The sequence below is a fragment of the Suricata suricatta genome, chromosome 17 (assembly GCF_006229205.1).
Source record: "Suricata suricatta isolate VVHF042 chromosome 17, meerkat_22Aug2017_6uvM2_HiC, whole genome shotgun sequence".
Lineage (NCBI taxonomy): Eukaryota > Metazoa > Chordata > Mammalia > Carnivora > Herpestidae > Suricata > Suricata suricatta.
The window spans coordinates 51,323,213-51,339,982 of NC_043716.1; the positions used below are offsets into that span (position 1 = coordinate 51,323,213).

Consider the following 16,770-nt stretch of genomic DNA (forward strand, 5'->3'; position numbering starts at 1 on the left):
AGAGATTCTCTGTAGGCACCTGTCTCTCCAGTTTTGGGGGCAGCGGCTTGCCCTGGGAATTCGCATCTCTTACAAGGAGTTCTTCATGACGTTCCTTCTTTGGTCTGTTTACTTTTCACTTGTTGAAATGGAATGGCAACTTCCAAGCCCCCTATACGCGGAACTGAAAACTCCCACATCCTCAACCCATAACTTCTATACCCTTTTGCTTTATTTTAGTTTTCATTTATTTATTAAATGGTTATTTTTGAGAGAGAGTGATCGTGAGTGGGTGAGGAGCAGAGAGAGAAAAGAGGATCTCAGGCAGGCTCCGCCCTGTCAGCGCAGAGCCCGATGTGGGGCTCAGACTCACCAACTGCGAGATCATGAGCTGAGCGGAAGTCAAGAGTCTGAGGCTTCACCAACTGAGCCGCCCAGGTGTCCCCTTTTGCCTTATTTTAAAGAAACAGACGCGAATTCACTGCCCATGCGCGATGGCTGTGATCTATGTAAGAAAGACAAGAGAGTGCTGGAAACTTGGAGATCATGCTGAAAAAAAGAAAAACGCTATAACCCAACATTAACAGATTGGTGAATGAATTTACATTTGTGTTTTAAGTAAAAATAAAGTGTCTACGAGTATATTTTTGTATACTTTAAATTTCCTGCTTTAATTGTGTTGAGCCGAACAGCCTCTTGTGCGAATGTCTGATGGACGTTATACAGTAATGCAGACTATTTAAGTAAGCGTATTCATCGAGTGGCATAACATGAACAGTTAAAATCATTTTTCTTTCATTCTCTTTCTCCTGTTTGAATCTAACTAATTATATGTGAGAGAAATGTGGCATCATGTAAATACCACCATGTTCATAAATTCAGAGATGCAAGCCCTACTCCAAACCTGGCTGGATGAACTAGGTTAGTTCCACCAAGCACCCCAGGGGTTCTTACTGCATCAGTTTTAGGGGCTGGGGTGCTGGCTGGGTAGGAATTAAAATGAACACGGAGGTGGGGGGGGCACCTGGGTGGCTCAGTTGTTTAAGTGTCTGACTTCAATTCTGATCATGATCTTCATGATCGTGAGGATCATGAGTTCGAGCCCTGTATCAGGCTCTCTGCTGTCCGTACAGAGTCCACTTTGGATCCTCTGTCTCCCTCTCTCTCTGTACCTCCCCCAGCTCGCATGCACACACACAAACACACACACACTCTCTAAATAAATAAATAAACAGAAAAAAAGAAATTGGGGTATCTGGGTGTCTCAGTCGGTTAAGCCTCCAACTTCGGCTCAGGTCATGATCTCACGGTTCGTGGGTTCGAGCCCCGCGTCGGGTTCTGTGCTGACAGCTCAGCAGCTGGAGCCTGCTTCTGATTCTGTCTCCTTCTCTCTCTGCCCCTTCCCCACTCATGCTCTGTTTCTCTCTGTCTCAATAATAAATAAACATTAAAAAAAAAATAAAATGAACACGGGCAAGGAACTTGCCTTCAAATGCCACAGAGGCAGCACAAGGCCCTAGAGCAGACTGCTTTAGAGCAAACTCCGGCTTTTCCAGTTCTCAAGGGCGAGCCACTTAAATTGTCCCTGATCCAGCTTCTCTCCTGAAGGTGTTGTCATGAGGATTCCCTGAGTTCATCAATGGAAAGTGACAACAGCTTTGTCAGAGGGTAAAGGCCACACAAGTGTCAGCTATTGTCATTACTAGTATTATCCACGATACCCTTTGGCCTCTGCTCTGGGATAATCCGAGTGGCTCTTGCCCTAAAAGTGTAAAAGGGGGCACCTGGGTGGCTCAGTCTGTTAAGCGTCTGACTTCAGTTCAGATCATGATCTCTCACAGTTTGTGGGTTCGAGCCCCGCATCCGGCTCTGTGCTGACAGCTAGCTCAGAGCCTGGAGCCTGTTTCGGAGTCTGTATATCCCTCTCTCTCTGACCCTCCCCTGCTTGCGCTGTGTCTTTCTGTCTCTCAAAAAAAAAAAAAAAATTAAAAGTGTAAAAGAAACCAACATCTTGAACATGATAGAGGTAGGGGTCTCCACTTATTTCCCAGGAAGGAGAAGAATAAATGTTGCTTCAGATCTCCAAAAAAAAAAAGTTTATTTATAAAATACCGACACGTTTGACAGGCCATGGGACATCTCGTGGTATATATTTCAAATCAATTTCTTCCTTACCTTTCATTTAAAAAATAAACCTGCTAACAAGCTATATGACATATAGATATATATTTTTTCTTACAGATAGACACCGGCCACGATGAATATTCTCCCCACATTTTTCTTTATAGCTTTTAAATCAAAAAAATAAAGATTTGTATTGGTTTTTGTTTTTGGAGTCTATGTGTGTAAAGAAAGGTAACACGTTTAAATGCTTTTGGTTATTCTTACGGAAACAGAGAGAAGAGGGGTGGTCCCAAGGGGGCATCTGTGCTCCGGGTGGTGGCCAGGGTCGCCCCTGGGCAGGACTAGGCAGAGGCACTCAGATCAGGTGGCGGCTGCTTCTGGGGGCAGGTTCCCCCCCCCCTCCTGTGCTCTAGCCCCTCACACCGTGTGCAGCACGGAAAGAGAGGGTAAGCCCCTGCCCAGAGTGGGCTCTGGGAGGCTCTGGCACCTTTGAAAGCTCTGCCCAGGGAGGTGCGGGCAGAGACGGAAGGCCTCGAGACAGCGTGCTCTGGGCGGGTCGGCCACAAGCGTCCGTGTTTCCTCGGAATTGGGGCAGTGTCAGGCGAGGGGGGACAGGACGGGCGGCCTGGGTTTGCAAACTCCCTGGGGCCTCTGGAGAAAGGTGCTCTGGAAGCCGAGCAGCGTTTTGGTTCTTCTTGGCAGTCGGGGTGCGGAGCCCTGTGCACGCTGGGGGCGTGACCACGACGGGGAAAGGGTGGTGCCGGTGTGCCCTGCGTGGGCAGCTGGGTGCGACGCCAGATCTCCCGAGGGTCTGACGAGGCAGAGCCAAAGGACACAGAGGTGTCCCGGTCTGAACTGCTTCAGCTGGTCACACAGACAGGGGCCCTGGCCTCATCGGCCCAGGAGCCCGAAGGTCCGAGGTTCTCTGTTACCCATGGGCAGTGCCCGGCACATCCTTCTAATGCGACCGAGTGTCTGATCAGGGGTCGGGAGCCTCCAGTGCCCCGGCAGATATGTAAACAAGAAGGCGGAGGTGTCCTCTTAGAGACCTAGAGCTCCATGACGGAGACCTGGGCTTCCAGCTGTGGATGGGGCTGTGGGGCACATTGGGGTGGGCGGACATGAACTAGGGGCTGCACGTTCACGTCGGGCACAGCTGCCTTCTGGCCGCAGGGTGTCCTCACCCTCAGACTCACCTCCCCCCCACCCCCCCGGCTGCCTGTGCCTCACAAATGACAGAAAAGCAACCGGAAGGAATTGCAAGCCTCTTTGCGAACATACATCCGTGCACGTCTGTGTGTGCGCGTGCGTGAGCCCAGGCGTGCCCGGGACTGTGCTAACCGTGCGGGGGTGTGTCAGCGTGGGGGCGGATGGCCCGTGCGGAGGGGGAGGGCGCACATCCGGGGCACTAGGCAGTCTGCGAAAGGCAAAGGAAATCTGGCCTCGTGTGCAGTTCGCGCGCGCACACACACATGCACGCACACACGTGCACACACATCCGGCTTCACACGTCCTGTTTCTCCCCCCACCCCCACCCCTAGATCCCTCACTGGGCTGGGCTCAATGAATTCCCTAATGCAAACTGGGAACTTCCATAAATGGCTAGACACAGCAGATAAGGGAAAGGATGAAGTTGTTAAAAAAAGAGGAGATGAAGAGGAGGAAGCCGGGAGATCACAGCGGGGTGGCTGCACACGTGGGGACGCCAGACGGGTACAGGGCAGGCCTCAGACCTCAAGCCTGTGTCCTCATGGGGTGGGGGGAGGGGGCCCACGGGCTTCCTCTGCAAGATACTCTGGTGAAGTCCACGTCTGGGCAGATCTGCTCAGACATCTGCCAGTGTTCCCAGGGGTCTGGGAGGCGTGTCCTTCCCTCAGGCCCCAAACCCTGCTCCCATGCCCCTCACCCGAGTGGGGGGGCGCCTGGGGCCAGGTGCAGATCCTCGCTTTCCTTGGCTTGCTTCCCCTAAGTCCCCCTCTCAGACCCCCCCGTTTTCCTCACCCCAAAACGGGGCCTGCATTCGGCACCCCCAGAGAGCCCTGCCCCAGAAAGGGGCCCCACGCTGAACCGAACGTGTCCCTGCTCCCTGCTGGACCGCCTCCTCCCCCACAGGCCGCTGCCCCCCTCCCCCCCAAATCATGAGGCTGGGCCGGCTGAGGGCACTCAGGAATTGGGCAGAACGGTTCCTCCCTCAATCCCTTCATCCTGGGGCTGAAAGGAAGATTCAGGCCACTACAAGTGGCTTTGTAAAAGAACATTCCATGGAGCAGACCGTGTGCGTGTAAGAGCTTTGCTTCCTGTCGGCTATTCTTGTCCTTGGTCCCATCTGACCTGCTCCTCCGGGCCTGTCCAGGAATCTTGGGAGCTGTGTCCAGTTTGGACGGGGTGTCTGCTCTGGCCCCCCCCCCCCCCCCCAGGGCTGAGGCGAGCCTGGAAGACACGCCCTGGGGGCGGGTCTTTGAGCCTCTTGTAAACCAGGTGCTGGGCGGTCGGGATGCACTCTGGGAGCTCTGGCCTCTAGATCAGCGGCTTGGCCCACCCCTCTGGGCCTCCAGGCCTCTGTGCCCCTGTGCTTGTGAGTGGGGTGTGTTTTAGATGCAGATCGCTCTGGGTTGAGAGCGACAGGGACACATATCCGGAAGGGAGTGCCCCACGTGGCCAGGACCCAAAGGGATTCCTCGTGGAGAGGATACTTAGACCCTTCTCCTTGCAAGTGCAGGGGGGGGGGGGCGTGTGTGTGTGTGTGTGTGTGTGTGTGTGTGTGTGTGTGTGTGTCTCAGTCTCAGGAGGAAGGGGTCTGTCCAGGCACAGGGGTGTGTCTGCCTAGACGGCCATCCCTCACCCCTTCCTGCCTCACCAGCTCCGTATACGCAGAACTTCCGTATCTAAGTGCCTTCATTTCCCTCTTCTTTTAAGGAGGGCGTGAGTGGTACCTAAATTGGAAGGAAGAGAGAAGTTAAGCTTCCTTCTCACATTCCTGACTTCCTGCATTATGCCCAGTTGTCCCAGTGAGGCCCGGCCAGCGCCCTACACCTCTGTTCCCCACGGTTCACCGCTCCTGGTCTGTGCTCGGGAAAGTGAATTCAAGTCAAGCAATGGCTGGGTTCGGGGGTCGTGTGGGGTCCTCTTCCTTGGAGTCATGATGAAAAGAGAATGTAAGAAACAAGAAACTAGCTAGGCAGACTCTCACCCCTTGGTTGTTTTCATTTTTCTAAATAAACCAAATGCTTGGTGGAGAAGTCGAACAAGGGAGGGGAGTGTGAGGGGCAGGCCAGGGGGACAGACGGGGGGGGGCCCCAGATGTAGGGGTGGGGTGGGTGTGGGGAGGAGGGGTGCGGAGAGAGAAGGTGAGCTTTGCCCTCAGTGCCGCCCAGCCTTGCATAGTATCATCTAGCAGAGGGCCCAGGGCCCCAGCACCGGCAGACAGGCAGCTGTCAGGACTTCCAGAAGCTTCTCACCCCCTTGGCACACTGCCTTCCAGCTCTCCAGGCTTTCTATCCCTCCCTCCCTGCAGCCCTGACTCTGCTCTGCGCAGCCTGTAAAGGAGCAGCGAACCCCACCAACTGTCGGGGACACACACACACACACACACACACACCCCCGCCACCTCTGGTGGTCTTCTCCTCCTCAACACTGTCTTTGCTGGCCCTGGAATCTCTGGAAAAATAAACTCAGGAGGTGAAAAGTTGACTTGGTTTCTTGGTGTTTTTGTTTTCCGGCAGGCAGTGCAGGGAGGGGCAGATGGGGAGTTTGGTGCTATTTTGTTTTGTTTTTCTTTCTTTTCCCCCTTCCGACGTCAAACGAACGATGAAAATCCTGCTATAGGAGCCCGAGGGCCAGGGGTGAGGCTGCTGGGGGGCCGGTAGAGGGTGCTCTGCTGACTCGGGGGGTTCAGGGGATTTTGGGGCGTTGGGGTCCGACTGGCCTTGGGCCGGAAGAGGCCGCCCTGCTGGGCGCTGCCGCTGTTGGCCATGGTGGTGTGGTCCGGCTCGCCCGAGTCGCTCTCCGTGTAACTGTAGGCCTGGGCCCGCGAGATCCCCTTCTGCTGCCTCCTCCACGAGTTGTAGTAGGTGGGGTCACTGATGTAGTGATTGACAAAAGAGTGGGCCTTCTGGTGGCTCGGGTCGGTCTCGTACTCGCTGTCACTTCCCTGGGAGGACAGAGAATTGAGGAGTCAGGGGCCCCATGGGGACGGGTTCCTGTGCTCGGGGCTGCAAGGTGCTAGGTGCCCTGGTCTGAATCTCCCAAGCCCGGACTGTGGCCACCTCTGCCCCCCTCACTGCCAAGGGGGCCTGATGTCCAGATGTGCCCATTTTCCTTGCCTCGGGAGCAGACCGTGGTGTTGGCACACAGCCTCGTAGGGACCTGATGTGAATCGGGAGATCTGAGTTCTAGTTCTTTTAAATTGAGGGGAATTTCACAGCACACGAAGTTAACCGTCTTAAAGCGTAAGATTCAATGGCTTTCCGTACATTCACAGTGTTGGGCATTACTCTGCGTGGTTCCAAAACATCCCCAATTGCCCTGGTCGTTCCCCGTTCCTTCCCCTGCTCCCTCTCCTAATAACCACTGATCCGCTTTCTATTTCCGTGGGTCCACCTACTCGGGACATTTCCTACGGGTGGGATCCTAAAACACGTGCCTGGTGTGCGGCTGGCTTCTTCCGCTTAGTATATAATCCTTTGGGGGGTCCAATTCATGCCTTTTCATCTTCTGTGTTTCTGATGCTTTGACATCTGGAGTCTTGCTGATTCTGCAGGGGCTACGGCTCCAGGGGCTGGTCAATTTTTGGAGCTAGAGAATGCCCTTTCATCACCATCCCCTGTCCCTAATCACCCCAGAGCTGGGTACCAGGGACAGCCCTGTGCCCCAGAGCCCACTGAATTGATTCGTACTAGCCTAAGCCTGTCCCCCCAGGACCCTGGTCTTTCCTGAATGGCCTTGCTTAGTGTGATGTGCCCCCTCTTCTTGGGAACTGTGAGTAATTCATTTTTTCAAGGGCAGTCATCTCCTGATCTCCTGATCTCGCCGTACCTGAACAGTAACCGAGCCTGCGTGTTAGAACAGATGTTCATGCAGGAGGTACTGAGTTCCAATCTCGCTCTACCTCTGACTTACTGTGTGGCTGGGGACAGAGCCAGGGCAGACTAGTAGAGGCTCCTGGCACTGGAGGGGCGCTGGTGCTCACCCACGTGTGATCCAGAATAAAAGCCAACACCCCGTCATAGAATGAGCATGAGAAAAAAAATCAACAAAAGCTCCGAATTTCACACGATGATTACCCTGTAGGCTTCCCCGATAAATACAAAATATTCTATTTGTCTTAAAACTGTCCCTAACTTTGGTGTCCTCACATCGGCTCCGGCTGTCTCAGGCGGGGTGGGGGCGGGGGACTGGCGAGAGACAAGAGTCAGGCTGGGTTGGGAAGTAAAACGGCGTTGGCTGGTTCAGATCTGGATCTGAATCGCAGAGCTAAAAATATTGTGTGCCCCTCCCCCACCCCAGGCTCCCAGCAATGTTTTGAGAACGAAGAAGAAGAGGACAGATGGGAACATGCTTAGAACTCTCTGGAGGAGATGCGCTCTGATTTTAGTGAACGGCTCAGAAGGCCTCACTCGAGTTGCCGCGTCCCCGCCCAGCTGATACATGGAGGCGGTCAAGTTTATAACATGCTCTGGGTCAGGCTGCCCCAGGAAAACCCAGTGAACCCAACACCCATGAGTTCACGATGATTAGCTGTGTCCCGCATTCCAGGTAGAGCAAACGGAGAGTTGTTGACCTTGGGGTCTGAGCTACGGGGAGGGTAACGTGCCCTTGCTCTCCGGAACCCCCAAGCCCTGCGTGGCATCCAGGCCCTCACGAGAAAGAGCTACGATACACAGAACCATAGCGATGCCAGGCGCGGGAGCAGGTGCTGTCAGGGGACGGTACCTGTTCACACCTCGGTGCCGGCGCTGCAATCGCCCGGTGAGCACTGAGAACACCAGGACGGAGCGGGTGAGGGTCTGCCCCAAGAAATGTGCTGGGGGACTCAGGTCTGCCTGATTTTCCGAAACCCACACATGCTCTGAATGACCCCGCTTCTGCCTGGAGGTCACGAGATGGGAACCAGAGCCCCTCTAACCTCCCATGGGGATTGCATACGCCCTAGTCCATCTGCAGATCTGTGTTGTCTGGCCCCTCCTCTCCCCCTCACCCCTCTGCAGTCCTGGCTTCTCTCCTTACCACCTCCCTGAACACGCTCCCAGGACCTCAGTCCTCTTGGCCGCAGAACTGGCTGCGCTGCCGGAGACAATGGAAAGTCCCTCGTTGTCCCCGTGACGCAGCACAGCGCGACACAAGCCCCTTTCTTTGCCTCCTGCCCAGCTGCCGGCCCAGGAGAAAACAAAGGGGCCGTACAGACAGGGGCTCCATATGCCAGGAGTGGGGAGGGGGCGGAGGGCTGGGCACCTGATGCCTGGGGCCATGGTGAAGCGGCCCAGAGGCTGGAGAAATCAGAGCAAGGTGTGGCGGGTGCCTCGGGGCAGGGGGTTGGGGGGCTCTGGTCCAGGAGCAGCGAGGGCCTGAAAGTGTTGGGGGGTGGGAGCGGGGCACCCCACACTTCTCTCTATAGGACAGGCCTCCCCCGCAGGGCTCCCACCAACGGGCTTGAATAGTTGTTAGCATCGTTGCTAGAGGTTCTGGAACTTTGGCTAGCCCCAGAAGGGAGCATCCGTCACTGCAGTCCAATGCCAGTGTGAATGAGTTTCTGGGAGGTGACTGTGGCAGGCGAAGTTCTGACTCTGTCCCTTGCTATCTAGGTTAGATCTGGCCGCATCACTTGGCTCAGCATCCTTGTCTGTAAAAATGGGTGGATGCCTGCAGCTCACAGGGTGAAATGATGGAACTCTGTATAAGGGGCTACTGGGGAGACAGTGAGGCGGGTCTGGGTGGAAAGGCCTGGAAGCCCTCCAGGAGGGATCAGAAGGAGCAGGGGTAGTGGAGGCTGACTCAATGCTCAGGCAGCTGGCAAGGAAAGAATGTTCAGCTCCTGTCCCCCAGAGTGAAGCCTCACTAGAGTGGGGACGGGCCTCTCTGGCCCCTACTGGGGGCCCAGACCCCAGAGCCCATTCGTGCAAATCATCACGGTCCAAGAGCTGGCTACCAAGTGCTGAGCACCTACGTGTGCCTGACACTGTGGGCGCCGGCGCTTTTCCCCATGGGGATGGAAAAGCCATGGGAGCAAGAGCAGCGGGGGTGGGGGAGGGGAGGCGGGGCAGGGGGCTGGAGGGGCGCCTGCCCCGCCCCCAGCTCTCGGAGGCCAGAGGGGGCGGTGTTTGCATTTGCGACCACTCGCTCTCAGGCTTCCATCTCCTGGAACATGTTTCTTTTCTGCTTGGGGGTGGGGTGAGAAGGGAAGAAAGCGAGCGAAGGGGGGTGTGTGTTGGGGAGCGGGGGACCCAGGGCGCCCATTCGGGCTTTCAACTCTCGCGCGTAATTGAATGCAGCTTCCCAGTAACCGAAGCAGCACAAAGGGGACCTTTCACAGCAGTCCCGCCAGGCCGGCAGGCAATCAGGCGACTGCTCCGGCTCCGGCTCCGGGGCCTCTTAACGGCTCCTCAACTACTCAATCAGCAATTACCGGGCCTGCGGAGGGGAGCCTAGGGAGGGGCGCAGGGAGGGGACCCGGCGGGGAGGTGCGACCCCGGGGAAGAGCGGCCACAAAAGAGAGGGAGGCAGAGGAGAGCCAGCACAGCGCAGGGCTGTCCGCAGGCGATCTAGTCCGTGCTGAGACCCGGGGGCCAGGCTGGGGGCCCTCATCTTGTTGAATCTCCCCAGAATCTCCCCAAGTCTGGCGGGACTGTGTTGCCCCAGGAGGTCCCCAGTGCGTCGCCTCTGGAGTCTGGAGGCTGGAGCCGCCCCCTTGTCTGTGGCCCAGGGGCTCTCTGGGCCTGGCCAGGCTGAGGCCAGCCCTGCATCAGTCCCTTGGCCGCCCTTCCTCTGAGGCAGGGGACCTCCCTTGGGCGTCAGAGCTGGGGGGATGTGCTGAGTGCCTCTCTCCCTAGAAGCCCCCACGAGGCACAGTTTTGTCAGGCATCTGGGTTTCTTGTACTAAAACAGCTAGAAATCTCCCAGGAATGTCCTTTTGTTTTTTTTAAACATTTATTTATTTTTGAGAGAGACAAAGAATTCAAGTGGTAGAGGGCAGAGAGAGAGAGAGAGAGAGAGAGAATCCCAAGCAGGCTCCGCACTGTCAGCACAGAGCCTGATGCGGAGCTTGAACCTGCGAACCGTGAGATCATGACCTGAGTTGAAATCAAGAGTCAGATGCCCCTCCCAGGAGTGTCTTTTTAAAAATGTCAGCTCAGCGGGGCCTGCGGCAGTGGGGACTTGCCTGCACGTCTAAGCTCTGTGACCAAGGGCACACTGCTTGGCCTCTCCGAGCCTCAGTTTCCCCAACTGTTAACTGGGAATCTCTTAGACTCACGACCCAACTCAACGGACAAGAGGTGAACACTGATAAAACACCTGAGACGCTCAGACACTCAGAGGGAGGGGGTGTCTGGATCGCCCCGCCAAACGCACACATATGAACCTGCCCTGTTCCTCCCTTCTCTGCACCACCCAGTTCTGGTCACAGGTCAAGGCCCAGCTGAAAGGCCACCTCCTCCAGGCGGCCCTCAGTGAACCTCCGGGAGGATGTGACCTTCCCCCAAGATTCCTCAGAGGGCAGCACTCCAGGAGACAGGAAGCCTTTGTTTCCCATTTTCCTTCTGAAAATTACTCTGTGAAATTTTAATAAATGAAAACACGCGTTTCTTTGAAACACGTGGTCTTCCCTAACAGATCATAACGCCGCGTAATGCAAACATCCCTGAGAGTCGGTCCCGCACCCCACCGTAGCTGCCATGTGGAGACCGTGCCTGGTGGTTTAGTGGGTGCAGAAGAAAGAGGTGTTGGATAAATGAAGCAAAGAAGGAATGAATGGGCTCCAAGGAAGACAAAACCAGCAAGATGGCACCCAGTAGGTGGGTAGGGGGGCTAAGGTGGGCCTGGCCTCGTCATTGGTGGCCCCGACTCATGCAACAGATAGCCCCCCAGGCTTCGCAGGGGGCTGTGCAGATGGAGTGTTGCCATTCTGGAACAATCCCTAGAATCATTCCTGGCCGCCAGCAAGGGCTCCATACAGGTTCGCCATTACGACTGGGTGCTCCAAAGTGTTACAGAAAACCTAATCTGTCCTGTCTATTTTCTTTCTTTTCCACATGGGCTTAATTTCAGTGCAGTGAGTTTCCTGGGGCTGTCCAGGAAGTCACAAAGACTGAGTATTTATTAGAAGAGGCGTGCCCTTGGCTGGGAATTCCTTTTCCATTGAGGTTTACTTGTGCGCTCTATAATTTTCTCTCCCATACTTGGACTCTTGCTTTGACAATGACATTGGAATGCAGCCATGCTTTGTTTTCAGGAGTTGTATCACACTAGCCACGGGTTCCTCAAACCTCAGCCTTTGTGTGTCCCCTCCCCCCTCCCTGGATGTCCCTTCGCCAAAACCCCCTCCTGGGGACAGCCCTCCCTGCCCCCGTCTTCCCACAGCCCCATTACGCCTCTTCTTACATCTTAGCCTGCGTGTTTGTTTACAAGCAACGGGATTTTTGTTTATTACTATATCACAGGGAAAGGGTCCGGGGCATATTTCTGCCAGTTTTGGATTGTCAGTTTTGGGTGGTCCAACTTGGAATAGAAGCCGGGTGGCATATGCAAAAGTCAATCCTAGAGGACGCAGGGGGAAGGGTATACTTTCAAAAGTCAGGCCATCGTTCCCCAGAGCAGCTGCAACAGAGGGGGCCCCGCCTGCGTGGCCGCTGGCCCTCGAGGAGATGCCCCCTCCAGAAGCCGTCCACACAGGCGGACTGGGGAGCACCCCCCTCAAGCCCCAAATTGCGAGTCGCAATGTCTGATGCTCTACATACCAGACACCGGCGTCTACTTGAGCCGCATCGCACAGGGGCGAGTAGTAATAGGATCTGCTTATTTATGTTTTCGGCAAGAGCATGGGGTGGGGGCCGTGGCTCTGTCTCCAGCTCTGTCCCCTCCAGCCCGCAAGCAGCTCCTTGGAGGCAGGGTCATGTCTCCATCCCCTCTCTGTTCCTGGAGTATGTGCTCACGAAGTGAGTGTTGAGAAGTCGTGAGCCCCCTGCCGCACCCCCCAGTGTCGCCCTCACTGGCCTGGGCAGGTGCTGACACCAGGCCTCCTTAGTTGTTAAGACACAAAGTGTGATGTGACCCCAGAGCCATACAGGCAGGGCCTCTGGTGGAAGTAGGGCCCTGTCATCTGTTTGCTGAGCCAGGGATAAGCCTGCAGGGACAGAGTCACAGAGCAGTCCGCTTGGGGTTCTCTCGGTGATTCAGGGGCTCAGGGTGGTGGCTCTTGCCCAACAGGTATGGAAGCAATTCAACATTTTAACAATGGCGCACTTACTAGTACTGGTGCCCTGGCTCTAGGGGGTGGGGGTGGGGGCAGGTGAGTGACTGGGGACTGAGCAGTCTCAAGGGCTCCTGACCCTTGTACCTCTGAAGACACCAATGCTCTGGGGACAGCGTCCTGGATCCTGCATACCCCCAGTGACCCCAAAGCCAACTGCTTGGTTTTCAAGAACCAATTCCAAAGCAAGCAGACCACATGATCCTGACTGCCGTTTCCAAGGTCCCCGTGACAAGCCTGACCCTGCATGGCCCTGACTCCATCTCATGTCATGTACTTCTCAGAACAGCCACCGCGCTGTGTGGGTCGGACTCTGGAGGAAGGAGCCAGATTCGGGCCCGGGCCGTTCATCAGCCACCACTATGGGCGGCAGCTTTTCAAATGACTGTCTCTGGTTCCAAGCCACCCTCTGGTGGGGCTGGGTGACCCCCTGAGTGATCCGCTGTTCAAAGCGGTGAGGGCACCTTTCTTGGGGACCACCTCAATGCCTATAGCACGTCCCTCTGAGCGTGCTATATCCTTTGATACTTGAGGTTTTTTTTTTTTTTTTTTAAAGAAAACCCAGTTATTTGTTCTCAAGAATGCCTCATCAGCTGGTCCCAAAGGCCCTTCCAGGAGGGCCTGTCACAAGGGTGACATCACCAGCTTGGGGACAGGGTAGGGCCAGGGGGCCGAGCTGGGCTCTGCGTCAGAAGGCCTGTGTGCGAGGTCTGCCTCTGTGACCCCGGGGGCGGGATCCTGGGTTTGCACTTTCTGGCTTGTGGGGGCCTGAGCCGACTCATCACAGCTCTGTGAGCTTGTTTTCCCATCTGTACAAATAAGATGACACGAAGGCCACTTGGAGGGTCGCTGGGATGATGAGAGCAGCCCCAGGGGGTGTGGCCACGGCCATCGGTGTCCCTCTGAAGGATCACAGCTCTCTGAATGTGTGCCTTCTGGCCTTGGTCCAAAAGGAACGACTTTACAACTGTGAACCTCTGTGCCTCTCTCTTGCTAACCTACTAGGTCTGGACTTAGCCTGACCAGCTTCTCCAATGACCCTTTCATGCTCACCAACAGTGTGCAGAGTGCCTGCGCACCATGTGCCCAGAAGGACACCGGGGAGGTAGGTACGAGACCTCAAGACAGTCATAACCCCTGTCTTAATAGAACTTTGCTTTCAGAATAAGTAAACTCAACTCAACCCAGCTGAGCTCCAAATCAACCCCCTCACCCTCCCAGACAGAGCTCTAGGCCCAGGCTGTGGTCCACTGCTCCCCCCGAAAGGGAATGTGGGTGTTCTGCTGTGACGACTGTCTTCTGGAGCCAGGAGGCCTCCCCTCTCCAGAGCACGTGCTCCCCGAAGGTGATTGGTTCCAGATTGCTATGGAAAGTGTGCTCAAGCGACGGGCTTGTGTGGAATAAAAGGCACCAGTGGCAAAGGGGGAGTCCAGGGACTCTGCTCCCCTTGGGTGGGGGTGATGAAAGGAGCATGGTCTTTGGATGAGGTTTTTTCCTCTCAGAAACTCCTTCAAGGTGGGGGTAGGTGGCTGGCCTCAGGGACCAGCTCCGCGTCCTGGGGGAGGTTCCTCCTGACTCACGTAGAGATGGCTCTGGGCCATGTGAAGACATCTGGGCAATGTCTTTTGCATTCAGAGGGCTCCCTCCCTGGAAGGTCAGTGCCCAGCCAACGAGCGTGTATGAATGATGCTCTCTGCAGAAGGGTGAAGGAGGCTGATCAAAGCATCAGGAGAGTCCCTCCCCCCGGCCCCTGCCTTTGCTCTCCGTAGACAGGAGCGTGACTTAAGGGGCCTTCCGTTACAGCCTCATGGGCCGTATTTTTTTGAATTTTACCTTGAATGCCTAGAACCTAAATGCTCATTGCCATCTTTGGGGAGAAAGAAAGAAGAATCACACTCGAGTGAAGCCTGGCCTCACAAGTCCCAGGATGTATATGGCTGCAGAGAGTTAAATACTTGTAACAAGACCTGAATCATGTGAGTCCCTGTGTCAGCCAGGCTAAGCCGGGGTCCCTGTCTCTGCCAGCTCGGAGCTGGGGTGTTAGCTCCAGCCTCGTCAGCTCCGCCAAGCCCATCAGTCACCCTGGAGCTGAACAAAACAACAGTGAGCCAGAGTTCTTGGTCTGCTGGGCCCACAACCAGAACCCGGGTGAGCTGGCACCTCCTACCCGGCCGGCAGCCTTGTTCCCTGCTGGCATCCCTTCCTCTCTGTCCTCTCCCAGGGCTGGGCAGAAAGGTCTAGGGCGTGGGATGCAGTGGCCTTTCTTGGCCCCTTCCTGGGCAACCACCAGGCTTGGCCAAGGCCAAGAGGGCTGGGTGGGAGGCCATGACATCACTGGAATGCACTCAACCCCCATCTCCCTATGGTGTGGGACAGTGTCCCCATGTGGCCCACCTAACGGCAGCCTCTCTAAAGCTTAGTGTCTCTCCCAGAGGCATCATCTCCCTCTTCATAGAAAAGCTGACATTTGTTGAACAGTTGCTGTGTGTGCTGAGCTTCTCTGTGCCCTGACCTCAGCAATCCCACAGCCCCGTGACAGCGTCCATTAGCATTTCTGCCTGTAGAACAGGTGGAGAAACCGAGGCCCAAAGAGCTTAACCTACCACCCCAGGGGGGTCTGGGCCCACGGGCAGCAGAGTCAGGATGGAAACTCAGGTCTGAATCTCCAGAGCATCTCAGTCTGTACTACTTCCCAGACTTGGGGCTCCGGAGCTCCTGACCCTTAGTTTCTAGAGCTCATCCTGACCCTAACTAGCTGACTTCAGCCATTCTCCAGGTTCTTGGCAATGCAGGGCTCCTTCCCCTTGCTTCCACGAGCTCCTTTGTGGCCCAGAGCATGTGGGAAGATTCTGGAAAGTCTAGAGGACTGTGCTCTTGGAGGGGGCGGGATGGTCTCATCTAGTCAAGGTTATAGGGCCCCCATCTGCCCTGGAGCAAACTCTGAGCAAAACTTGGGAGGTGGCGGCTGGTTCACATAAGACCCCTCCGTCTTTGCGGCCCCAGAAAGGAAAGGAGGAAAGGAGGCCCGCGTGACGGGCCACCTTCTGGGAAGGGGGTGCGCCACTCCCCTCTGCGGGGCACCTGGCCCGCCTGCCCCTCACCTGAGAGTCGGAGATTTCTGAGGGCTTCTCGGTCAGGCTGCTGCTCTCTGCCGGGATGAGGTCGTTGTATTTGGTGACATCTTCATCGGAGTAGTGGAGGCTGCCCGGGCTGGGCCGGGGAGGAGACCTAAGAGGGAGCACAAGTGAGGCTGAGAGACAGCCTCTCCCAGAGCTGCCGCCATGGCTGGCGAGGCCACAGCAGGGCGGGCAGGGCACCGGCCCTAGATGCATCTGTCCTCTGTCGTTCCTCTCTGTGACTGCTCCTCACGGGCCTGGACCGTGGACAGCGGGGCCTTGGGCTGAGGTCCCCTCCAGAGGGGGAAGAGGTTCAGTGGGGACCAACCTCCCGAACCAGCTTCAGGGCACGGGGAGGGGCAGCACCCCACTTGATTCCGCACTTGTGGTTTTAAGGCCTCGGGCACTGGGCTCCCTGGGCAGGGAGTGTGACAGCACTTCTGAGTCCCCGAGACCTCCTGAGTCAGAATCTCTGGTGAGGCCTGCAGGCCTGCTCAGCACACGTTTCCCACATTACTCTTGAGCATCAGTGGCTTAATGCAAAGGGTCAGGGGAAAACGGGAAGTGCCACCTCTTCCCTCCAGGCCAGAAATGAACCCGCCACCAAGTCCTGCTCTACCTCTGACAGTCAGGCTTAGAGAAAGTGCGTCGCTGGTGGAATTAGAGGCCTGGCTGTACCTCACCTGGGAGAACACGCAGGTGCGTCGCTGGTGGAATTAGAGGCCTGGCTGTACCTCACCTGGGAGAACACGCAGCACGAGGCACCCGGCAGCCCACCTGGCATCGGTGCCCAGAGGCTGCAGGCCAAGGCTGTGCTTTCCTGAGCCCCCTGAGTTGGGAGAGAGGGTGGTAGGCCAGGCGGCGAGCCAGTGACTGGGGTCTTTCATGACTCTGTCTTGTTCATGCTTCCTCAGGGCCCTGGGGAGGGGGCGTGGGGGGTCTCAGACCCTGAGATCTGCCCAGAACTGTGGCTCTAAATGCCAGGTGCCCCCAGAGGGCCCCGCGGTGCCTTGTTCTGAGACCAATCTCGTGGCCTGGGAGCAAGTCACAAGCAACCTCCCCACCGCCTCCAGCCTCTCTCATTAAATC

The 16,770-nt window shown here is 56.1% G+C and overlaps 1 protein-coding gene across 2 annotated transcripts in view; it reads right to left on the reverse strand.

Moving 5' to 3' along the window:
* Positions 1–5,782: 5,782 nt before the first annotated feature.
* The window catches only part of SDK2 (sidekick cell adhesion molecule 2), a 130,293-nt gene continuing 119,305 nt past the window's right edge, over positions 5,783–16,770 (reverse strand). Inside the window, exons 42-43 of one of the 2 annotated variants that reach the window (XM_029928248.1) lie at positions 15,667–15,793; positions 5,783–6,253 (exon numbers count right to left, since the gene is read on the reverse strand). In XM_029928248.1, coding sequence (XP_029784108.1) covers positions 5,900–6,253; positions 15,667–15,793 — 481 coding nt within the window. In that variant the 3' untranslated portion in view covers positions 5,783–5,899. Of the gene's footprint in view, positions 6,254–14,461; positions 14,654–15,666; positions 15,794–16,770 lie in introns of those variants that run through there. The other variant, XM_029928249.1, reaches the window with a different exon arrangement.